The 25,946-nt window shown below is 40.9% G+C and overlaps 1 protein-coding gene across 1 annotated transcript in view; it reads left to right on the top strand.

Annotated features, from left to right (window-relative positions):
• The first annotated feature begins 341 nt into the window (after positions 1 to 341).
• Positions 342 to 25,946, top strand: part of LOC135476867 (probable E3 ubiquitin-protein ligase HECTD4) — a 68,785-nt gene continuing 43,180 nt past the window's right edge. Inside the window, 23 exon segments of the mRNA XM_064757011.1 lie at positions 342 to 1,091; positions 4,420 to 4,665; positions 5,623 to 5,734; positions 6,298 to 6,442; positions 7,525 to 7,692; positions 8,163 to 8,349; positions 8,444 to 8,458; positions 9,460 to 9,618; positions 10,143 to 10,256; positions 12,144 to 12,293; positions 14,182 to 14,408; positions 14,992 to 15,059; positions 15,470 to 15,636; positions 17,103 to 17,199; positions 17,603 to 17,723; positions 19,019 to 19,150; positions 20,131 to 20,187; positions 20,908 to 21,129; positions 21,947 to 22,050; positions 22,826 to 23,027; positions 24,505 to 24,624; positions 24,882 to 24,986; positions 25,570 to 25,733. Coding sequence (XP_064613081.1) covers positions 407 to 1,091; positions 4,420 to 4,665; positions 5,623 to 5,734; positions 6,298 to 6,442; positions 7,525 to 7,692; positions 8,163 to 8,349; positions 8,444 to 8,458; positions 9,460 to 9,618; positions 10,143 to 10,256; positions 12,144 to 12,293; positions 14,182 to 14,408; positions 14,992 to 15,059; positions 15,470 to 15,636; positions 17,103 to 17,199; positions 17,603 to 17,723; positions 19,019 to 19,150; positions 20,131 to 20,187; positions 20,908 to 21,129; positions 21,947 to 22,050; positions 22,826 to 23,027; positions 24,505 to 24,624; positions 24,882 to 24,986; positions 25,570 to 25,733 — 3,767 coding nt within the window. The 5' untranslated portion in view covers positions 342 to 406.

Below are 25,946 nucleotides of genomic sequence, written 5' to 3'. Positions count from 1 at the left end.
ATGTTTATGATCATAAATTACACGCGACTACCTAACCTATTTATTTTGTAACCATATCCCGATGTCACCTTTTCTTTATCTTTTTACTCACACCGTGAAAACCAGATAGTTTTTTCATACGTCAGTCGTCATTTGTTATTTGTTAACATTTCTATTTTTGTAATTATCACTTTTGAAAGTAGGGCATTGGCGAAACAGTTTCGTTTTCTTGCGACGTGTTACCTAAGTGCACACGGTTTAATCATGTTAATCGCTGATTGGCCAGACATCTGGCCAGCCTCGTTCTGGCTCTAAGTTAGAAATGTCATGATGGCTGCCAAAGTGTTCTCCGGCCAGGTGAAGGGCTGAGATGGTTTGTTTACAGTCGCTCAAAACATCTATCCTCTGATGCATTTGTAAATAAACCATGGCAGGCGTGGCTCCGGACAACTGCCAATGGCTTTCGGTCACAGAAGAGACTCTCTTTCTTCACGATGGACTCATGCGAGTGACAGATCTTGTGGAGCTGCCGCGAGATGTAAACAGTGCGCAAGAGGAAGAGAACGAAGTTGTGACTTTCGACGCTAAAAATCCTTCGGAACTTAGCGAGCGGTTAATGACAGTATGTGGCAGGCAAAATAATGCTTACGCTAGACTATTAGAATATCGTCTGAGTGCTCTCAGGGGCTACTGGAATGCACACAAACGCATCGCGCTCGAAGACCAAACAGAACGAGACGCTGCCACCCAGGAAGAAACCATTGCCTTGCTCAAAAAGCAAGGATTATGGAAAGAACCCGAGCAAGCGGCATTTTCTACAAGGATTGGCCTGCTTCTCGTTTTGCCACTTCTACAGTCACAAAGTAAAATAGATCCCAACTTGTGCGGCATCACTGCTGACCTGTTGTTAAACTGTCTCAGAGATTGTCCCCCACTAAGTCTGACCAAAGAACCAGGGGATTGCCTCAAAGGTCTTGAGACTCTGCTCTGCTCCTGGTTAGGTGAAAGTTCAGACCCAAATGTTCGTGGAACAAACGGTCAGCAAGCTGTGTCTGATCCGAAGCAGCGAGAGAATGCAGCGTCTGCTCTTGTGGCTCTGGCATGTGCAAGGTGTGTTCATGTCTGCATTAAATATTTAGTAGTGATACAACAGTTCAAGAGCATGTATACTTTGGAGTTTCATCTTCATGGGTCAGTTTTGCAAAGCAGTCATAGTGTTAGTCAAAGCATCTTGTTACTGATGTTACGTGGGCAGAGGCCTAATTGACTTGATTCCTTGTTACCCATCACCTACCTGCCTACATGTTATTTTACCACCCATATTATTTCATATTTTGCCAGACCTTAATTGAGAAGGTGACATTATTGTATAGCAATGAAAATTGTTCTGCAGCTGACACCAGTAGTTCAAAATTTTGATGACGGGGAAACAAGGAATGAAGTGTAATGGGCCCAAGGCACTGGCTCACAATAAGACCACATGTTCGAATCAAGGTCTCTCTGACTGGGCCACAGTAGTAAGTTGGGCAGTACATGATGAAGGCCATTTGACTGGTTTATTGTGGACACCTTGTTTTCCTTGACCCATAAACCAGTCCGTTGTCATGTAAATAAGAATTTCTCCAGTACAACATTAGAACACCTGTTTAAATACACCAGGCACATATTGTGTCAATGGCTTCTTCATAAAACTAACGTCAGAAACCTAATGAGGTTTAAAATTAGACGTTGTGTGCATTACCATCCATGAAGCATTTCTCAACACATAGTCACTTTAGACAGTTATTCTCATTAGTTTATGCAGTATTAAACACACTATTAATCAGCGTCATGGAATATTTGCACAGCATCTGTAAATAGGAAGGCCCCACATGGGGGTTATCATTCACTGTTTTTGCCCTTCCCAGTGAGATACATGTGATAATGTAGTTAGGGTGATTGGTAAGTCCTTACACCTGACATGTGGCAGTGCGCCCAAATTCAGCTAAAGGCCCAAAATATTATGAGACTTATTTGATGTTGAGTTCATGTTGTCAATTCTTTTTGTTGAGTCGCAGTTTTAATCAAATATTGGACATGCCTGTACAGTGATTCACCCAGAGTTTAGCTCTCCTTAAGTGACACATTATGCTTGATTATGATTTAATAATTTTTTTACCGGATAAACCAGAAGTGTTGACGTTAAAACCATCATTTTAAGGCCTTTGTGTGCCTCTGTCAGAAAGAGGGTTTTAGCCAAAATTACATGTATGTGACCAGATAAAGAAGAGCTGATGGCTGTATTATATGTGTAGTGTCGTGAAAGCAAAAGAAAAGGGAAATTGTGACTTTCTAGGCAGCTGTTGATAGTATATGTCAGATAATAAAGCATTAATTTACATTGAAGTATTAAATTAATTAAAGCAGATAGTAAAGTAATATGAACGGAAACTACCAGTTCACGGTAGGAACAACATAAGCCTGTAGATCATAGAAGGAAGAAAATGTTCATGGATTTATGGCATTTGGCTCACTTTATAGGGAAGTGAAAAATAGTAATATTAGGACAAAATGGAACACTGTCTCCTATGCAAAATGGGTGATAAGGAAGTTTACATACCACTAGCACAAGTACATGTAGATCAGTCCATTCATGTGACGGTGTAAATGGCTTTGAATTACTTGTATCATATAATTTTCGATCAGACACTTTGTTAACAGCTGTGATAGTTGTCTATTTTCAAATCTACCTGTATGCATGAGTTTCTTTCAATATAACTTTAAACAGTTTTTGTTTTTTTGGAAGATGTATGTGCAGCATCAAAATTTCTACTTTATACCAGATATTATAACAAAATATTGAGCCATAAAGCCCACCTTACAACCTAAGCTTTTAACTGCACTTTGGGCGGCAACAAAAAAAAAAATGTGTTAAAAAATCAGCACATGTATGATTTCAATGTAGTTTCCCTTGATCCCACTTATGACACTGTCTTCATATGTTTTTCTTCTCCATTAACCATGTTAACACTTTTCTTGTGTAAATATTCAGTTTTACAGGTACTGCTGTATGCTGGTAAACATGGCAAAGCAAAAATTGAATTCAAACATTCACAGCAGCTGTGACATCCCACAAAAGTCAACAGTCAAAATATTACACCCATATACACGGCCAAAATTTAAAGCGGATCAAATCTGAACCAGTTTAAATCGAAGCCAGTTGTGAAAATGCATGCGTTCACATGACCATGTGGCCAAGCCAATTTTAAAGCCAGTTCAGTTTACACAGTCACATTTAATTAAGTTTAGTAATTATGATATCGTATTGGCCTCTGTTGGGGTCTCTGTGGCCGAGGGGGTTAGTACGCCAGCAGGGCGCAATGACACAGGAGCCTCTCACCAATGCAGTTGCCAGCTCATGTTTGGCTTCCTCTCCGGCCGTACGTGGGAAGATCTGCTTGCAATCTGCTCTACCCGGTTTCCTCCCACCACAATGCTGGCTGCCATTGTATAAGTGAAATAGTCTTGAGTACAGCGTGAAACACGAATCAAATAAATAAATAAATCCTGACCTCCAGGTATCCAGGCATTTATTCCAGTTACCCCTCACACAACACAGATAAAACAGCTCAAGACCTGAAACTGGCTTACAGCCAGGTCACTAGCAGGGGCAAATAAACCGGATTAAATGGCACTGCTTAGCGACGTCAAACTGGCTCAAAGCCACTTCCAGATTTAAACCAGCTTAACTTTGCAGTTGTAAACGGTGTATATGAACCAAACAAGATATTGTTTATTTTTTTTAATTATAATATTCCAAACAACAAACCTGACATTCTATCACCAGCTGTTTCTGTATCGCCCTCTTACAACACTTGCGTTTATGAGCACAGTTTTTCGTGTCGTCTTGCATTCAGGACCTATGTTGAAAGATAGATATCCCAAAATTTGACTGATCAACTGTAGGATGAAACGGCGTACTTACGAAGCTGCTTAGACCTAGCTCATAAACCTTTGTCATGGGACATAAGTTTATCGAGTATACATCTCAGTCTGTTTGATCAACACAGGTAAGATGGAAGATAGCCAGGGAAACGATGAGAAAGTGTTATAATGAAATCTCATAAGTGCAAAACCTGGAGAAAGATTGGCCAGAATAGCATTTATTATTGCACTGTCCAATTCAATATATTCCTATTTGTTTATCGTTGAATGTACAAAAAAAAACTAAATGTACATGTAACAGAGGAAAAATTCTCTAACCTTCAGTAAAGTGGTCTCAACTCTTGTATCATTCTGTCAGTTCTGGTAGTATCTAGATATGCTTGAAAACCCTTTGACAGTGAAAAAAGGACTGGATCATCTCTCAGAAACTTATACGTTTGTGTGTGTGTGCATATTTTTCAAACTTTTGCTACAGCATGGCTGACTGTACATTTAATGATTTTACATTTTGCAGAGGTCACTTGAAGATGTTCATTCATGCCGTACATTTATTACAAAAACTGACAGACATCAAAAGTATCCCTGTGGGTGACATTCTGCACAAGCTTCTGGAGATGGAAGGCGGTCAAGGTCAGCCTACAGGGCTACTGGGCAGTAAACACGTTGTGTGCTGGGGCTTTGAGGACACGTTGACCGGGGCGGAGAAAGAGGCCCCATCCTCTGCAGCTACAACCAGCAATGCCCCAGCAGACAAAGATAAAGGTAGATATACATGTATTGTGGTTGATGTATTTGATTTGTATCATATTTTTTCACTTATACCATGGTGGTCATTTTGTGAGTGAAGGTGGAAACCAATAGACCTTTGTATACAAATGCTTTGATGATTTCTTATGTGATTTAATGCAAGTAAATATAGCTTAATAATATTTTGTACCTGTATATTTCCATGATACACATTTACACATTTTACTTGGGGATATCTCTATATCGCAAATTCCATGGGGAAAAACTACTATCCATGTATTTAATACTTAAGATATCGCAGTTCAGAGTAACCTGAAACGTAAACACTGAGAAAATGGGAAGCACTGACATGTTAAGCTAATTCCTCAACCTTTTTGCATATTAATAAACAATTTTAAGTGCAATTTATGCTCATTTTTAATTTGGTGTTGAAGACAAAACTACAGTGGGTGGATTGGCCAATTTCAGGGCCTCACAGAAGGATAACATTGTGAGTTTGTAATGAGTGATGCCTACAGAATATGCAGAAAGGTTGAAGACTTACAGTATCAGTTTTAACCCAAAAAGGGCCTAGTTATTTCTGTAATCCAAAAATGTAACTGTTTCCACTGGCTTCATGAATCTAGTGCGGAATTTTAACGGCATGTGCATAAGATACAAGTGATGGAATATTGCGTTTTCTGTTGATATTACACAGCATATCCCATGACCTCATAAGAATTTTAGTTTAAAATTTATGTATTGAGCTATGAAGTTAATAGTTTTGGTTCTACTTTTCATTAACAAAAGTACATGTAGCAATAGTTTTATTATTTTCTTGTGTTTTCTTTCTGAGTCACATTTCATCCACACATAATGAACGTCTGACATTACCTCATAAGATGTTAACCCATGTGAATTTATAGAGCTTCCCCTCAAAAGGTTTGTTAAGATTGTCTTTGCATGTTTGATGTGCACTCTGTCACTCTACAGTGGATGGAGACTATGGAAGAAGCCTGACCTGTGATGGGGTATTTTTATACACGACAAATTCAGCAGGGAAGGGATTGGCCAAAATGGGGACAGGCTTACATGGTACATTAAGGTACTTAATATTTATAAACTTGATCATTAACAGTTCAGTCTGAAGTTTGATGCAGTTTTATTTTGAAGAGTGAAATGTGTAAATTAATTCTAAAGTAACCTGTCCAGGCTAGTTAACATTCCTCTAATATGCCAAAGCATGCACTACCCTAATTCCTCAACTTTTTCACGAATGAAAGAGATGCTTTCAGTGCAATTTAAGCACCTTTTTATTTTGATTTTGGAGACAAAACCACATTTATTGGTGGGGTTGGCTAATTTCAAGGCTTCACAAAAAGTGTAATTGTAACAGTAGACATGTGAGAATAAGCTTGAATAAACACCTTGCAATCATGTGAGAAGGTTGAAGAATTGCAGTATGTGCGAGGTCGAATTTGTTGAGGCTTTAGGGTACGATAATTGTTTGCGAGTCACAAAGAAATATTACATGACTTTATGTATATCAGTGTTTCTTCAGTTCCTGTTCTAGTTTTGCATTCTCCCGCAGCCATATGTTACCAGTAACATTATCTTAGTTGTAATGTGGGAAAAGCGCACTCTAATGTTTTATGTTGTGGTTTTCAGGGGGTTTGTGTACTGCAGGAACCCAGAGATCGGCCCTGGCTGGGTGGCGTGGGGAAATGGCCGCTTACTTTTTCGGCCCGCTTCATTTGACCATGAGGGAGACATGCAAAACTTAATACAAGTTCTCAATTGTTATACTCTACAGGCAAGCATTTTACCCACTATTGTTAAATTCCTCATTACCAGGCAGGCCAAAGGGGATCTCCCTGGCATTCCCCTAGCTAGCTCACCATGAGCACACCACTAGCACACCTCTAGCAGACTTGAGGCATTCCTCTACCATTTCACCTGTATAATGCACCGGCATCTGTTCAGTTAACAAGATTCATATGGGGCATTGAAAATCAAGAAAAGCCTGTAATTGAAGAGAATCTTTTGGGAACTTTGTACTTAAGTCTGAGGTCTGCCACCAACCTGCGGATGGTGGTGGGTTTCCCCCGGGCTCTGCCCGGTTTCCTCACACCACAATGCTGGCTGCCGTCGTATAAGTGAAATATTATTGAGTATGGCGTGAAACACCAATCAAATAAATAAATAAAATAAACTTAAGTCTGGAAAAAGTTTGCAATTGAGACTACAGAGCCAACCTGAGCTAGAATGTATAGGACACTGATGACTAAGAAATTGCAAATACACATGTATGTAAAGGGAACAAAGGTCAGCTAATTAAAATCATTTCACTTTGCCTCAAGCTTGAATAAGGGTAAGATATTTATTCCTGGAGAATGTAAATTTTGGGCCTGGAAAAGGCTTGAAAAAGTCGTATTTAAGAAAATTTAAAATCTTTAAAGTGTATGAAGCCTGATTAAGGCATTGTTCTCTGGATGTGCTGAGCAGCCAGGTGTATCTGACTACAGGTAGTCCACTGCACGTACCATTTGACATTGTCAACGTAGGCAGATGCTTGGTGGTATGCAACTGGGATGCTTTTGGTTTATTCTGATTGATTCATCCACCTCTAACATAGGGCCACTGAACAGTTTTGTCGTGAAGTTTGATTATTTTCTTATCAGAAAACATAACTGATATCAAAAATATCATTTTAAGGCCTCTAAGCACTGTTGAAAGTACATTTTTATGGGCCAGACTTTAGGTGAAATATAAGGGTTGAAAGAAAAAGACAAAAAAAAATTGTTTCGGTTGTAAGGTGACCTTTTGTGGACCATATTCATATTGTTGGGCATGAAGAACTTGAAGAACTTTTTGACTTTGTTATTTGAATTTCAGCCAGTAAAAACCATTCTGAAGCCTGAAAGCTACCTGATTGGCTCTTCAGTAACAACGGTCAACATTTGTAGTGACGGGGCATACTTCTACTGGATATGGTGTACGGGCAGTCTCAGTGATAAAAATGCCAAGGGACAGGCAATATTTGTGGATGTATTCAAATTAGATGTGAGTTACTCTTAGCACCCTTCATCCCATTCACATTCACATGTTACACCATAAGCAAGAAGATTTTTTTACAGATGGAAGTATTTCTCCAAGAATCATTAAATGTCCGTCATTTTAAATCCTGTTTCAAGTGGTGTGATGTGATTCTAGTCTTGTGAAGTGTTTTAAGTCCGGTTATGTAATTCTAGTCGTGTGTTGTGATTTAAGCGCTACGATTTAATCCAGTTGTGGGATGGGATTTCAGTCCTGTGATGTGTTTCAGGTCATGTCATGTCGTTTCAAGTTAAACTATGCTTGCAATATGATCAGGTGATTCAAGTCATGTGATATGATTTTGTTAATATAATGTGAAACTAATGTAAGCAATTCCTGTGAAAGGAACAAATTATATTCACTCAGCACATGTAACATGTTATTCACAGAAATACAACACGTAGTTCTGAAGAGTGTGAATTTGACCCTTCCTACAGGTATCAAATGGCCAAGCCGTACCGTTGAAGGATCGTGTACAGCTGCAGCGAAAAGACGAATCATCGCAAAAGACAATAAACGAGACACTTCTGTCTCGTCTGCGGCCTCACAGAGGCTCAGCGGCTACAGGGACACTTGTCTCAATCACGGGCAGTGAGACAGTGTCAACCAAGAAAACTGACGATGGTATGTGAACATGTTAGCTGAATACAGGCCTCTATTGTAATAAATACAACATGTCTGTATATCATCCAGTGTCGAAAATACACATCTGAGCCAGTGTCCGGACAAATAGGTTTAGCATCTTGTATATTTAGCGGAAATCTCAAAGTGATGATGAGGTCAGGTAATTTTAGGTCATTCCAAAAAGGAAAAGAAAATCATGTTTTTGTGTACAGAAGGGAGTACATTTGTGACTGGCGTACAGTGGTGATAGGAGATCGTGGGTTAAGGCTGTTGTCTCATTTATACTGGTGGGTTTATATCATTCTTGCTCAGAAGCCTGGCAGTGCATGCCCTTTTTAAGTTTAGAAAGTCTTTATTCACGTTTTGGTGGGTTGTTCTGCAGTAACCCAAAACCCACTACATTGAATACTCAAAGCATGATCAACTGAAAGAGTTTTGCTTACACATACTTTTGATATGATTCAGGTTTAACATGGGTGAATGAAAAGAATATATCAGGCAGTACATGAGAGGGGATTCCCCTGCTCTTTGTTTTTCATTCAAATAGCACATGTACACACTGTACATGTCGAATGTTTACAGGCAGTACATGAGAGGGGATTCCCTTGCTCTTTGTTTTTCATTTAAATAGCACATGTACATGTTGTATCTTTACAGGCAGTACATGAGAGGGGATTCCCTTGCTCTTTGTTTTTCATTCAAATAGCACATGTACATGTATCTTTACAGGCAGTACATGAGAGGGGATTCCCTTGCTCTTTGTTTTTCATTCAAATAGCACATGTACATGTATCTTTACAGGCAGTACATGAGAGGGGATTCCCTTGCTCTTTGTTTTTCATTCAAATAGCACATGTGCATGTTGTATCTTTACAGGCAGTACATGAGAGGGGATTTCCCTGCTCTTTGTTTTTCATTCAAATAGCATGTGTACACACTGTACATGTTGTATCTGTACAGGCAGTACAGGCGAGGGGATTCCCCTGCTCTTTGTTTTTCATTCAAATAGCACATGTACATGTTGTATCTTTACAGGCAGTACGTCAGTTGGGATTCCCCTGCACTTTGTTTTTCATTCAAATAGCACATGTACATATTGTATCTTTACAGGCAGTACTTCAGTTGGGATTCCCCTGCGTACCCTGCTGAAGACCCCACTATTCTGTGATGGAAGCTCCGTGGTTGTGATTACTCCAGTACCAGGAAGTGCCAATAGTGCTGCTGCCAGGTCACTGTTTGGTAGTGGAGGAAGTTTATCCAGTTTGAGAAGTAAGTCAATAATAGTTCACAGGTGGGCAAGAAATGTCTTGATAGATAATACATCGCAGCTAATAATCACCGCATCATTGTAGCTATAGATACTGTATGTAATACTTATTGTAAACAACAAACTATTATGAATACAGTATGCTTGAAATGATTAAGTGAAAGATCAATTTGAAGTGCCATCAATTTTGACAGACATTTTTTGTGAGTATATACATGTAGGCTTCTCCTGCTGTTTTCTGTATTTATTTTTTTTTGTTTGGAAAACAATTTATGAAGTATATAGATTAGGATTTGTCCATTTGGCAATCTGTCATTTGCATGCAATAATTCCTCCAAATATCATCTGGTGTCTACAAAATTTTGTGCGCATCTTTGTTTTAAATGTTATACAGCAGTAGTGTAACTCCGAAAAAACGAAAAAGACTCATTTTAACTCAATATTTTGGCACTCGCTTCATTTTTAGGTCATGAATTTTGTGAGTTGGTTATTTTAACCTTGCTGAGATAAGAGTGATGTCTTTCAGCTCTGGCGACTAACCTGTGTTTTAATCTGGATGATGGTCAGTTCATTTCCCGTACTGACCTAGTGGATGCCCCCAGCTGTGCCCTGGCCCGGGGTAGCAATGTCCTGGGACTAGGTAGGTACAAGCATCAGCTCTCTATTTTTTGTAGCACAGAACCTTTCCAGCCAAAATGAATCCAACCCAAATCTCAGCTGTTGTTCATTCCTGCCTTGTAATGGATGATGTTTTGTGAGCAAATTGGCTATGTAGTAATCTCATGTATTGCTGTAGTTTTTCAACATTTTTTCATGTTTGTAAAGTGTTTTTTTCAACCATATTCTGAAGGCAGTATTGTAGACTGATAAACTTATCCTTTTTCTGAAGGTTTGGCATTGGCTAATCCAAACTATGTAGTTTTGTCTCCAGAGTCGAATTAAAAAATGTGCATAAATTGCACTGAAATGGTTATGGGAAATGAGTGAGGAATTAGAGTACTAGAAAACAGTGGGCAATCCAGCTATGACCCAAGTAGCCATTGGGAAGTAGCCTTGGTAACATTGTTACTGTCATTTGGTCATGACCAGCTTGTCTGAGAGGCTCCTACGTCATGACCAGCTTGTCTGAGAGGCTCCTACGTCATGACCAGCTTGTCTGAGAGGCTCCTGGGTCATGACCAGCTTGTCTGAGAGGCTCCTAGGTCATGACCACCTTGTCTGAGAGGCCCCTGGGTCATGACCAGCTTGTCTGAGAGGCTCCTGGGTCATGACCAGCTTGTCTGAGAGGCTCCTGGGTCATGACCACCTTGTCTGAGAGGCTCCTGGGTCATGACCACCTTGTCTGAGAGGCTCCTAGGTTATGACCAGCTTGTCTGAGAGGCCCCTGGGTAATGACCACCTTGTCTGAGAGGCTCCTGGGTCATGACCAGCTTGTCTGAGAGGCCCCTGGGTCATGACCACCTTGTCTGAGAGGCTCCTGGGTCATGACCAGCTTGTCTGAGAGGCTCCTGGGTCATGACCAGCTTGTCTGAGAGGCCCCTGGGTAATGACCACCTTGTCTGAGAGGCTCCTAGGTCATGACCACCTTGTCTGAGAGGCCCCTGGGTCATGACCAGCTTGTCTGAGAGGCTCCTTGGTCATGACCACCTTGTCTGAGAGGCTCCTAGGTCATGACCACCTTGTCTGAGAGGCTCCTTGGTCATGACCAGCTTGTCTGAGAGGCCCCTGGGTCATGACCACCTTGTCTGAGAGGCTCCTGGGTCATGACCACCTTGTCTGAGAAGCCCCTGGGTCATGACCAGCTTGTCTGAGAGGCCCCTTGGTAATGACCACCTTGTCTGAGAGGCTCCTGGGTCATGACTAGCTTGTCTGAGAGGCTCCTGGGTAATGACCACCTTGTCTGAGAGGCTCCTGGGTCATGACCAACTTGCCTGAGAGGCTCCTGGGTCATGACCAGCTTGTCTGAGAGGCTCCTTGGTCATGACCAGCTTGTCTTTATTTTCAGAACTAGAAACTGTATACATGTTCATGTACAAAGGGTATAAATCCCAAATAGCAATATCTGATTTGAGTATTTATAATGTTTTTAATGATTTTTCCAAGCATGATAAAGATGAATGTGCCTGTTCTTAATGTACGCTATGATGCACTCAGTGCCTGAGAGGATGAAACTAATACTTGCACCTGTACTCAGTTCAAACTCAGACTTGCACCTATACTCAGCTCGAACTCAAATTTGCATCTGTACTCAGCTCGAACTCAAATTTGCACCTGTACTCAGCTCGAACTCAAATTTGCACATGTACCCTAATTCCTCAACCTCCTTATATGTCAAAAAGCGACTTTTAGTGCAATTTCTGCACACTTTTAATTTGATTTTAGACACAAAATTATATTGGATGGATTTGCCAGTTTCACAGGTTCACAAAAAGTATAAATTTATCAGTCAACACAGAATAAGAGCAGTTTTCAGTACAATTTACACACCTTTTTAATTTCATTTTGGAGATGAAATCTTTGTTTGCAGGTGTGTGTTTTGATGTGATCAATAACCTGATCTGGTCATGCAGCAGTGACTGGGTGGACAGATTTTACAACCCAGGTCACCAGGCACCCCATCATATCTATCGTAAACTGGGCATACCTTGTGACAAGCACAAACCCAAACCCCCACAAGGTCAGTATCAAGGTCACCAGGCACCCTATCATATCTACTGTAAACTGGGCATACCTTGTGACAAGCACAAACCCAAACCTCCACAAGGTTAGTATCGAGGTCACCAGTAGGTCACAGGCACCCCATCATATCTACTGTAAACTGGGCATACCTTGTGACAAGCACAAACCCAAACCCCCACAAGGTTAGTATCAAGGTCACCAGTAGGTCACCAGGCACCCCAACATATCTATCGTAAACTGGGCATACCTTGTGACAAGCACAAACCCAAACCCCCACAAGGTTAGTATCAAGGTCACCAGTAGGTCACCAGGCACCCCATCATATCTATCGTAAACTGGGCATACCTTGTGACAAGCACAAACCCAAACCCCCACAAGGTTTGTATCAAGGTCACCAGTAGGTTACCAGACTCCCCACCATATCTGCTGTAAACTGGGCATTCCCTGTGACAAGCAGAAACCCAAACCCCCACAATGTTAGTATCAAGGTAACTAGTAGTTCACCAGGCAACCTACCATATCTATCGTAAACTGGGCATTCCCTGTGACAAGCAGAAACCCAATCCTCACAATGTTAGTATCAAGGTCACCAGTACGTCACCAGGCAACCTACCATATCTACCATCATTTGGGCATTCACTGTGAGATGCACAAATCCAAACCCCCACAAGGTGAGTATCAAGGTCATCAGTAGGTCACCAGGTGACCCACCGTATCTGCCGTAAACTGGGCATTTCCTGTGACAAGCCAAAACCCAAACCCCCCACAGTGTTAGTGTCAAGGTCACTAATAGGTCACTAGGCGCCACACCATATCTGCTGTAAACTGGGCATTCCCTGTGACAAGTAGAAACCCAAACCACCCACAATGTTAGTATCAAGGTCACCAGGTGACACATCGTATCTGTTGTAAACTGGGCATTTCCTTTGATAAGCAGAAACTCACACTCCCCACGGTGTTAGTGTCAAGGTCACCAGGTGCCCCACCATATCTGCTGTAAACTGGGCATTCCCTGTGACATGCAGAAACCCAAACCCCCACAGTTAGTATCAAGGTAACTAGTAGTTCACCAGACCTCACTACCATATCTACTGTAAACTAGGAATTCCCTGTGACATGCAGAAACCCAAACTCCCACAATGTTAGTATCAAGGTAACTAGTAGTTCACCAGGTGACCCACCACATCTATTGTAAACTGGGCATTTCCTGTGACATGCAGAAACCCAAACCCCCACAGTATTAGTGTCAAGGTCACCAGTAGGTCACCAGATTGCACCACCATATCTTCTGTAAACTGGGCATTCCCTGTGACGTGCACAAACCCAAACCCCTCAATGTTAGTATCAAGGTCACCAGTAGGTCACCAGATTGCACCACCATATCTACTGTAAACTGGACATTCCCTGTGACATGCACAAACCCAAACCCTCAATGTTAGTATCAAGGTCACCAGTAGGTCACCAGACTGCACCACCATATCTACTGTAAACTGGGCATTCCCTGTGACATGCACAAACCCAAACCCCTCAATGTTAGTATCAAGGTCACCAGTAGGTCACCAGACTGTACCACCATATCTACTGTAAACTGGGCATTCCCTGTGACGTGCACAAACCCAAACCCCTCAGTGTTAGTATCAAGGTCACCAGGATCCCCCACCCACCCATCCCTCTACATGAAGTGATTTTTTTTAAAAAGACAATAAATTGCAAGATACGTTAAGCCCTTACCCTGAACACATCCATCTTTGCCCCAATATTTGATGATCGCTTCCATTGAAAGCAGTTACGAAAGATCAGAGTGAACGTGGAGGGCTTGTTACAGCATGAACTGTAGACAGTAGGTGTCATGGACTGAAGTTGTGTGCGTGATCTTTTTTGAGCAGACAGCCGTGTTGGGATAGGAGAGGTTGTGAAGGGCCTGTTGCAGCACGTGGGCAGTATGTGTCAACACCAGCTGAACAATGACCTGTTGCACACGCCCCTGGGCAGCTACATACTACAGCAGCACCCCGTGGATCTGCAGTACCTGGAGCGTGTGTGTGACATCCTGGAGAAAGCCATTTTGGATGGAGATGAGAGGATCACCATCTGCGCCCTAGTTGTTCTGCAGGTTGGTCAAGGGAGGGAACTTTGGGTCCCACTGCCACAAAACCTGTAGAGATTGTTGTGAATTTAGTCGTATGTTAAGATACAAATATTTTGCATTATTAGAAGTCTTGGTTTCACTACATATTAGCTTCATCTGTATTTGTTTAAAAATCATTCAAATTAGAGACGCACATGTACTTGTACCGAGTGCAAAATTCATTAAAATTTGAAAGATTTTCAGCAAACTTGACCTATTTGAAGACTATTGCTGCCGTTAAGGTTCAATTTTTGGAAATGTTTGTAAAATAGATATCTCTTGAGATTTGTACCAGTAGTTAACTAAACATACATAACATGTTGACCTATGCATGTGGATGAGTCTTAGTTAATTTCACTGTTCCATGACCAATTTTTCATTCATCTGTCTGCCCGTGCATCTGGTCATTTCTGCTATCTGTTGAACAACACACACAATTGTCTTGTCACTGCTTCTATCTGGCCAAGGAGTTTTGAATGTGTTGTATGGTTTTTTTGTTTTATTTTTTTTCTTTAATTTTGGCATATTAAAGATATGTATTCAATATCATGTTTTGTTGATGTTTCAGTTAATTTTCAAGATGAGTATATTTAAGAAAGAAAAAGACAAAGAAATCCAACTTATCAAAAGGTCAAGGTAAGGTAGTATTTTTATTTATTACTGTTTTTGAATTAATACTGATTATGACTTGATGTAGACAACAAAAAATTTCTCAAAACAGTTATTGACGCCTTATTATTGAATCCTTCAATCGAATGGTCATAGATTTGTGGAAGCTATATGTGTATCTGTTGTGTAGTGCTCTAACGTGGAAGCTATGTGTGTATCTGCTCTGATGTGGAAGCTATATGTATATCTGTTCTGTTGTGTAGTGCTCTGATGTGGAAGCTGTGTGTATCTGTTCTGTTGTGTAGTGCTCTGATGTGGAAGCTTTATGTGTATCTGTTCTCTTGTGTAGTGCTCTGATGTGGAAGCTATATGTGTATCTGTTCTCTTGTGTAGTGCTCTGATGTGGAAGCTATATGTGTATCTGTTCTCTTGTGTAGTGCTCTGATGTGGAAGTTGCTCACAACTATTCCCCCTAAAGAAACGCGCGTGTCCCGAGTGAGTGCAGTACAGATGGAGACGTGTCAGGTGATGAGAGCGGGGCTCTCTGTCATCTACCCCACCCCCCAGTCCCGCAATTACCTCATCCACAAGCTCTTAGCTGAAGGTAAGTCCGCAAGTTGGAAGGGCTGATCTGTGTAACTGAATGGTACATGTATATTTTCCCAGATGCAGAGATCGTACTTAATCTCTTCTGCTGTATCTGTGTAAGCATAGAAATGGTTATTTTTATTCTCTCATTAGGTGACACCAATTTTATTCTATGTCTTATGGGTGAGCAAACACCGAAGAATTCAAAAATGTAATAAAAATAAAATTGAAAATCCACCTCTTATTGCTTTGATCATAATGTTTTCATGTTTTTCAAGGCTTTCTCCTCACATAAACTGGAAAAGGAACAGTTGCAGCAAAAATCCACATTTTTCACAAATTAAAAGATGTTTTAGCTGAATTTTTATTTTTATACCTTCCTCCAAGACTGGGAAAAGATTCAGTCTGCCCATAAAACAAAAATTTAGTTATTTATTTTTATTTATTTATTTGATTGGTGTATTTGATTAATGGCCACCAGCATTATGGCGGGAGGAAACCGGGTAGAGCCCGGGAGAAACCCACGACCATCCGCAGGTTGCTGACAGACCTTCCCACGTACGGCCGGAGAGGAAACCAGCATGAACTCACAGTGTTCACTATGGTGAAAGGCTCTTGGGGCATTACGCTGCGCTATTGCGCTAACCAACTGAGCCACAGAGGCTGCCAACAAAAATTTAAGTTGGTATGATCTTAATATTATATGGAAATTGATTGCTCCAACAAGCTATTGTTCTTGGATCCTTGGTGTTAATAAATGGTTGACGGTGCTCTCCGTGTAGCCTGACAAAGTTCTTGGGATTAAGACTTGTCTTCTACCAATATGGCATGTGTCACACATGGAAAAGCTTGCCAGTATCACTTGCCAAAGATTGGTGGTTTTCTCCAGGCACTTTTGTTTCCCACACTCATAAAACATTGGCTGCCCTCATGTGTAGGTCATTCAGCATGAAGTGGATAGTGGTTGACCTGTATCAGTATAATGGCTTGGGCGGGGCGGCTTACTTGCCTCCGTTAAGTCGTCTCAGAGAAGGAGCACTAGATTAAAGAGGGGTGGAAATCCGTCCTGCAACAAGGAGGCACATTACATCAGTCTAAGGATTCCTTGAAAAATTGTTAAGTTTGACGTTAAATTCACAGCACACACTCTCTCACTCGTGTGTAGGTAATTGTGTGTGAGAAAAGTCTTGTATCTTGGGCTGTTATAAACGTGACCACATTCAAAAAAGTGAAATATTATTTTCATAATGCCTTCATGAACACTTGTGAAATAAATAAATAAATATAAAATGTTGTTGATTGATTATTCTATTTCTGCAATGGCCTCAGTAACAACTGCATATTGTATTGCTTACCAATATTTTCTCCTATGTGTCAAACTTTTCTTTTTTGTAGACACCATGTATGTGAAATACAGTTGCAGATGTGATTTCGTACTACATCTTTGTCTGATCAACTTTTTTGCTTGGCTGTCTTTATCAGGAAACAAAAACCGAAAGTTACGTGACCTGGTTCTGGTTGACTTTGCTGATCAGCTTAGAAACCCTGCTCTGTCCAGAGAGGAAATGAAAAGCTTACGGTTAGTCTCCTGACGTTTTGGAATAGAATGTCTACGTATACAAAAGCGGGGGGGGGGGGGGGAGGGGGAGGTAAGAGAATGAAGATTTTCAGTGTACACAATGGACACAAGGCTCAAAGTAGCAACTAAAATTTACCACTGCTTTCACTGCTGCATTCTTGGAAAATTCTGAAATATGTGCAGTTGTAAAATTGAGCCTTGCCATGCTTCTGTCTCCAGATCATTGAAATCAAAATAATTCCATATCAACCTTATTCTTGTTTCGATTAAGATTTAAGTGCTTATATTTCTTAATCCCTAAAAACTTTATTGTCAGAAAGAAGTCAAAGAGTTCAGGTCACATGCATGTGCAGTTGTAGCGAAGAAAAGTTAAGAGTTTACAATTTGATTGTTTCACTTTCAGTTTGACGAATGAGTTGGTTCATTTCATCCTCAAACTAGCGGTGAAGGAATCCTCGTCTTTGCTGCGATGTTCCCAGAAGAAGAACAAGGAGGCGTTTGAAGAACTTCTGGCTTCTGTACCAGTAAGAACTGTTGGTAGACAGATAACACTTTTGTGTGTCAATATGCACATGGCCATTCATGCCTGTGTCACAACATCGCAGACCTCAGCTGCATCCCAGTATTCAACTCAGTTTGTGTCTCAACAGCATGTAACGTTTTCAGGTGTCACAACTCGCAAAAACACCCAACATTTGCATGCCCCACAGAGGAGAAACCCTGAGCATTATTAAGCACAAAAAACTAATGCCCTCAATTTCTTGCAACAGTACAATTGTAAAAAGATGAGTATTTGTGTTTTTAATTAAGAGACATAGAGGATAGGCTGTGTCCATTGAAAAGCGGATTTGCATGAGTGATGTTGAATTCACTTTGTGATAAGCATATTTAGGCTTATTCATTTGGATTTTGAAAGGTTTGTTCTGTGGAAAACAATAAAAGTGCACTGTTTGTAAAGCCTTAATGCTGACCAACCCATCCAGTTACATGTGAAGTCATTGCATTAGTTGCTCAGCAATGTTGTTGTGGTATCTGACCAGAACACCATTGACAAAACATTCAGTATTCATGACAGTCATTTGTGTCTACTTTTTTGAAACTGGAGTAGCACTAAAAATCAGGGAGCATCTTGTTTTTTTTTTTATATGTCATTGTATAGTTATGGTGGAAGAAGTAGTTAGTATTGTTTTTAATACGAAGCCTTTCAGTATTTTAGAGCGAGGAACTTGAAGTGCTGTGATGTAAACGGCCAAACTTGATCACATATGAAGTACAGATTTGTGAGAGAATTAATATGGAGTCAGTAATTATTGTATTCGCTGAACTGGCCAGTAGAACACTGTAGATTGCGATTTACAGTAGAATTTTGAAACAATTTTACTGGGAAAGATGCCAAGAAAATAAATAAGACTATGTCAGTGGACACTGCTTAACGGTCTCAATATAAGAGGCTATACCAGAGATTTTGTGCAAAATATCCATATTTGCTAATGAAATATAATTTGCAGCATTTACCAAGAGAAGCTCAAATTTTTACCATTCAGTAAATATCAGACTTCTAACTCTACTTATAGTGTTAAAATGATTCTGAAGTTGAAAAAATATACAGCTTTATTAATTTTAGGAACTTTACTTCCAATTTTGATCAGAAACATGTCGACAGACAAGGCTGATATCTTGTGAAAGGTAATTACTTGAACTATTTTAAAATAATAGTAAACATACAAATGGATTTGCACTTACCGATTTATTTAGCAAAAATATCTGGTATAGCATGTTTAATGATGTGTGCTTATTGCTCTCCCTTTGTGCTTGACAGAGAGGCTCATCATGTTTGAGATACATCATGGCACTGCTGTCGTGTCTGTTACGTGAGGCTGTGCTGTGTGAGAAACCAGAGAAGCTGGACCTGACAGACCAGGAACAACAAGAGGCCTCAGAATATTTACTGGTTAGAACACGTCTGGGTGCTTATGTTGTAATTCTTTTGTAACTCTCTGTTTCTGTTTCTGGCTTTCCATGGCCCAGTGGTTAGCTTGCTAGCACAGCAAAAGTGATCCAGGAGCCTCTCTCCAATCTGCTTCCTGTGAGTACAGGGAAGGTCTCTAGCAACCTGTGAAGGGTTGTGGGTCTAGCCCAGGCTAGACGTCCTGGGTACGGTGTAAAACTCCAATCACGTAAATAGATAAATATTGTAACATGCACATGTGGTTCAGTGTTGTCCTCAGTCAATGAGGCAACTGGTAACAAACTCACTTTCATTTAATGTGTCATAAATGATACGACTACCTGTACATTTTCATAATGCTCCAAGTGTTGTTTTCAAAAAAAAATAACTTTTCATAGTCAAACTGAATATACTGAAACACTTTTAACATGCAAAACAGACAACCAGTGGAACTGAAAGATGTTTATTACGAAAACAAACTGGAGTTTTCAACAAAGTACAGAAGGATATTGCCCTGTATTTATCATTCACAACGGCTGTATTTGTCTCAAGGTATTAATTTGCCTGGATTAGAAAACTATTCCCCTGCTTCTGTGTTTTGCATTTTCAAGGTGATCAGACCTATGACATCACTAAATACACCTGCATATTGTTGCCTTGTTTTATACTTAATGTTGCAAGTGCTGCATTTCACCTAAAGTTTACAAGTGATATTGTACTTTACTCTGATTTACTTATCCACCTTATTTGACCACAAAAGTTTGATTAATTTCTTAGAAAAACTTAAGCATTGGCATCTAAAGTAGTATTTTAAGGCCTTAGCGTGCTTCTGAAAGTGCATTTTCAGATACGAAACTTTTGGTGAAATGTAGTATTCAATACGCTACCCTTTTTTTCAATGAATTTTTTAGTGATATTAATCACAATGATTGATCAGTATGCGAATACTGTTTTCTCTGAAAACTTTTTCTGTCATTTTACAGGAGTTACAGCAATCTGTGCTCAGTCTGGCATCCCATGTATTCACAGGGGCATACGAGGTAAGATATCTTGGAAGTAAATGTAAAACAAGCAATCCCAATGTCGTGCCATCAAACTGCCTTGTCTTGCACTCGGGCTGCTTGTTAAGTGATTGGCCCTGTGTTAAAAGATAGGAAGTGGAACCAACCATCTGACAGATAGACTGAGTTTGTCGTAGCTAAAAATGTACATGAATATTCGCCAGATTTGTTTAAATACGTGCAGCAATATTGTGATATGTCTTGTCTACCTGGTCCACTGAGCTAAATGAGAGAAGGATGACATCATGTGAGCAAATTGTTCTTGTGGATATACATTTGTATGTATGTCACATGGCCATTTCATCTTTAATATTACTCTGTCAGTCTTCAGACATCGCACAAATAAGTTGCACCCTTTCTGCCTATTCCAGCTATGATAACTATGACCCAGGAGTCTCACACCAATGCGGTCACTGCGAGTTCAAGTCCAGCTCATGCTGGCTTCCTCTCCGGCCGGAAGTGGGAAGGTCTGCCAGCAACTTGCGGATGGTCGTGGGTATCCCCCGGGCTCTGCCCGGTTTCCTCCCACCATAATGCTGGCTGCCGTCGTATAAGTGAAATATTCTTGAGTACGGCGTAAAACACCAATCAAATCAAATATGATAACTATGATGTAAAATTACATGTAATAGGTAAAGCTGTAATGAGAAAACAGTTGTCTTTGTCTGGTCATCCTGGTGATTATTCTGTTTGTATCAGGTGTTGGAGGTTTTGCTAGAGACATGCACTGCCGTGATCAGTAACTACAGCGAGGAGCTGGAATACAGATTACAGGGCCTGGAACGCATCACCAAATCCACAATACTGGGCCACCTTCTGCCCCTCCTCCTCACAGCCATGACACATCCCAATCTGCAGTGTCTTAACATGGCTGACCAGCTCATGCCACAGCTTGTACAGCTTGTGGTGCTCACCAGCCAGGTATGATCTATTGCCATCAGGGGAGATAATTAGTGTAATATGGTCAGAGGTCATCAGGGGAGATAACTAACCAGCTATTCCTTGTCTTGTACAACTGGTGATGCTCACCATCCAGGTTTGATCTGTTGGAATGTCTAGACATCAAGACATCATGAGTGTCTAACACTCACTTGACATCATCATTGCCACCACTAGCAAATTGTGTATAAATGGATTGTTTTACATCACACAGGCTCCAAAGGTTAAGCTTATCTAGTGGTGGCAGTGATGAAAATCAAGTGTAGAGTGGGACATGCGCTGCATGGAGTATGGTCAGATATGATCAGTTGTCATCAGAGGTAGTCAGGTATTCCTCAGCCTGTACAGATTGAGCATGCTTACTGGTCAATAGTGGTCATTTGTCATCAGGAGCTATTTAGTTATGACATGTCATTAGGGTCTGCAGTGTCTCATGTTGGTTGATGAGCTTATACCATACCTAGTAATGCTCAGCCAGTCAGGTATGACGTGTGATTTTTAGGTGAAATTATAATAAAATGATGCAGGCAATCATGAAGAATAACTTTGCTGAATGTGAAAATCTGTTGATTATGGAATTGTTTCCTCTCCGGCCATACGTGGGAATGTCTGTCAGCAACCTGCAGATGGTCGTGGGTTTCCTCCGGGTTCTGCACAGTTTTCTCCCACCATAATGCTGGCCATTGCCGTACAAATGAAATATTCTTGAGTACAACGTAAAACACCAATCGAGTAAATAAATAGGATTATGGAATTGTTGGATGTTTCTAAGTTTCAATTTTTTTTTCTAACTGTTTAGGCCGCGCTGCTGTTGAAGAGTCAGGTGCAGGCGATTCGTCAGGATGATCTGGACGGCTATGAGGATGTGGTCGACCTGATTGGCAAGTCCATTAATCCTGACAGGTAAGCCAAACAGCCTAGTTCCAGCAGGGATTGGCCCTAATTGGCTCCCTCTGTTTTCACCAGGGGCCATTTCCACAAAGTCATTTCTGACTTACATTTAAATCAAAATGTAAAACCACTTGATGAAACACATTTGTCCAAAGATAACACTGACAGGGTGATGAAAAAAAAAATAAGTTCTAACATCATATTTCAAATCTTTACAAGTCAGAAATGACTTTTGGAATGGCCTCAGAACTTTGTTATTTCCACAACATGGCACAGGACTGCATGAAGCATTGTCTCAAATTAGCAATCTTGGATTTTACATTCACCTTCTCTTATAGGGATACAGAATCAACACTGATAAGCTGACAATGAACATAGGTTTTCCTGGTTTAAACCCTGCAGCCCTGGTCACGCTTGAATAAATCTGTCATACCTGAAATTCAACTCAGGCTAGGCATAACATGGACTCACCTATCTCTCACTCCAGCCAATCAGAAACAACCCTGTATTCCTTTAGATCGTGGTTTCTTGGATTAAACCAGTTCTTTAAAAGTTTCACACATAAATATAAGGTACCAGATTTATGTGTGTAATTGGAGAGTTTTCTAGACCCAGCTTCACAAAGCGATCAAAGGCGGTTAATGTGGCCTGTCTGTATTTTCAACATAGATGATCTATCTGCAATAGTTTGATTGACACATAAAAGCCTGCCAGTGATCATTAGTGATCCATATGGTGAAGAAAATGTCATTGCTTGTATCAAAGCATACTTTTCATTCCTCCACAGATTGGAGAGTGTGGAGAAGGAAGAAGAGGGTTTCTTGGCTGGCCTGAAAATCCCTGCCCCCTGGGCCTCTGGCAAGGCTGTAGAGAGTATCCACCCTGTCAGGGACAACTACAAGTTCAAAGGGACAGTGCATATCCCAGGTGCACGGTGCCTGTACCTGAGATTTGACCCACGGTGTTCATCCCAGTATGACTATGACAAGGTACTGTGGATGACTGTTCATACTCACCACTGGTAGTTACAGGATTTAGTGTTCATTCATTTCTTTGATTCATGTTTTCTGGTAAACTGGAGAATATTTCACCTACGTGTATTTGATGCTGGTCAGGGTTTTTGTTAAGAGGAAAATACTAGACTCGTGGCTGTAGTGGAAATACAAGTAAGTGGTCAATAGTTCGTATTTTAGCTCAGGAGGTTTAAGTTTGCTTTAGAGGCATGCAAATTAATCTTGCTCCTGCAGATTTTAAAATCTTTCTGTGGGAGCATGCTGTGGCAGAGTGTGTAATGTGCTTGCCTTTCAATCACTAGAACACTCGAGTGCAGGTTCAAACCTGACTTTTGACTAGGAATTTGTGGACTTCCCTCTCTCACTGTTTGTGGACTTCACTCTCTCACTGTTTGTGGACTTCCCTCCCTCACTGTTTGTGGACTTCACTCTCTCACTGTTTGTGGACTTCCCTCTCTCACAGTTTGTGGACTTCCCTCTATCACTGTTTGTTGACTTCCCTCTCTCACTGTTTGTGGACTTCCCCCTCTCACTGTTTGTGGACTTGACTCTCTCACTGTTAGTGGACTTCCCTCTTTCACTGTTTGTTGACTTCCCCCTCTCACTGTTTGTGGACTCCCCTCTTTCACAGTTTGTGGACTTCACTCTCTCACTGTTTGTGGACTTCCCTCTCTCACTGTTTGTGGACTTCCCTCTCTCACTGTTTGTGGACTTGCCCCTTTCACTGTTTGTGGACTTCCCTCTCTCACTGTTTGTGGACTTCACTCTCTCACTGTTTGTGGACTTCCCTCTCTCACAGTTTGTGGACTTCCCTCTCTCACTCTTTGTGGACCTCCCTCTCTCACTGTTTGTGGACTTGCCCCTCTCACTGTTTGTGGACTTCCCTCTCTCACTGTTTGTTGACTTGCCCCTCTCACTGTTTGTGGACTTGACTCTCTCGCTGTTTGTGGACTTCCCTCTCTCACTGTTTGTGGACTTCCCCTTCTCACTGTTTGTAGACTTCCCCTTCTCACTGTTTGTTGACTTCCCCTTCTCACTGTTTGTGGACTTGCCCCTCTCACTGTTTGTGGACTTCCCCTTCTCACTGTTTGTGGACTTGCCCCTCTCACTGTTTGTGGACTTGCCTCTCTCACTGTTTGTGGACTTGCCCTTCTCACTGTTTGTGGACTTCCCCTTCTCACTGTTTGTGGACTTGCCCCTCTCACTGTTTGTGGACTTCCCTCTCTCACTGTTTGTGAACTTGCCCCTCTCACTGTTTGTGGACTTCCCCCTCTCACTGTTGGTGGGGCACCCATGACAGTCAACAGTGGATGATGCTTGTGTGGCCAATTGTGCAGTTTAATGTGAGTTGAAAACCAATGTCAGATTTTTACTTGAGCTGCAGATCTAACATTAGCCTTACAGGTGAAATATTTCTGTGATTTATTATATTGAAGTGAGAAATTGTTTGTAGCTGATAGTTTATGCTGGCCCTAACACCAACGCCAAGAAGATAGCTGAATACGGAGGGAACACATTTGGCTTTGGCAGTCGCAGTGTGCTCGGAGCAGGCTGGCCGAAGGACTTAGTCAAGGTAAGAGGAAATATCTTAATAAAATCTTGGTAATATTACTAACAAGATATTGAAATCCCATTAAAATTAATAAAGAAATAATACTTGTATTCAATGTGTTTTTGTTTGTCACAGTTTCTAATTCATTTCTCCTCTAATTCATTCATTTCTGTGAAATATGTTTGCTTTTATAGTTTATAAACAATTTTCTGAATTAATCATGATCTATACTTTGCATTTATTTGTACCTGGGGTCATGTTGATTTACCTGTCTGTAGGTGGAAGGCGACACAGTGACGTTCTCGTTTGAGATGAGAAGTGGGCGTGAACACAACACACCTGACAAAGCCATGTGGGGTTTCATGATTACCGTCAGAGCACAGGTCAGTTCCAGTCTCACTACACCGTAGTTCATCTCTTCACCATTGACTCTGGCATCTTTGATGAGTGGTTTGAGTTCTGTTAAATGTGACTCATTTTTACGAATTAAGTGCCAGAAGTAAGGGCCTGCTACAATCGGAGTGTTTGTCTTAAGTTTGAAGAAACAAACTTGAGGTCTCATTGCAACATTGATTTTAAAATAACATATGCTGAGAAGATGTGCCTTGAGACATCATTGAATGATCCAGTTAAGACAAAACTGTAACTTAGTGAACGTGTTCGCCTGTAATGATGCTGTGGACCTCATGGTCTGTACATGTAGAATGCACATATTTAACTCCCTGATGCCTTTAGCTAGATAACAAAGGCGTCATGAAATTGTGTTGTGGTTGTGGTTGTTGTTGTTGTTGTTGTCTTAGCCTGTGCCCTGTGACATTTGCTCTGTATTGTTGTTACAGGAGTCAACAGAAGAAGTGTCATGTGGTTAACCATTCCTGGTTGACCTGGCACTAGTCCTGGCCTGTACCTTGTTACACTTGCTCTATCAGGGTACAGCCAGATAACATTATGTTGTTGTTGTTACAGGAGTCAACAGAAGAAGTGTCATGTGGTTTACCATTCCTGGCTGACTTGGCACTAGGCCTCTCTGTCCTGGCCTGTACCATGTTACACTTGCTCTACCAGGGGCCAGCCAAGAGCCCGGAGGAAATAGCCTGTCAGCACCTCCTCAAATCAAAACTACTACAAAGGTAATTTGTGGCACACGCACTGCATAGTTTAATAGTACATCATAATGCACATGCATGTACCCGGTGCAGAGTTTCTTGACTGATGATTTTATTGGGGTGGTAAATGTGACATTTTAATATCAGATACTAGACCCTCTTGAAGAATGTTTCGCATGAAAAGTGTATAATGTGAAGAAATTTCATTTTAATTTCAGTGAAGGGATATGTTTTGTT

Source organism: Liolophura sinensis, chromosome 10, assembly GCF_032854445.1.
Source record: "Liolophura sinensis isolate JHLJ2023 chromosome 10, CUHK_Ljap_v2, whole genome shotgun sequence".
Taxonomy (NCBI): Eukaryota; Metazoa; Mollusca; class Polyplacophora; order Chitonida; family Chitonidae; genus Liolophura; species Liolophura sinensis.
Note: the sequence above shows the minus strand (reverse complement) of the source record. Positions and strands in the feature narration are given on the sequence as shown.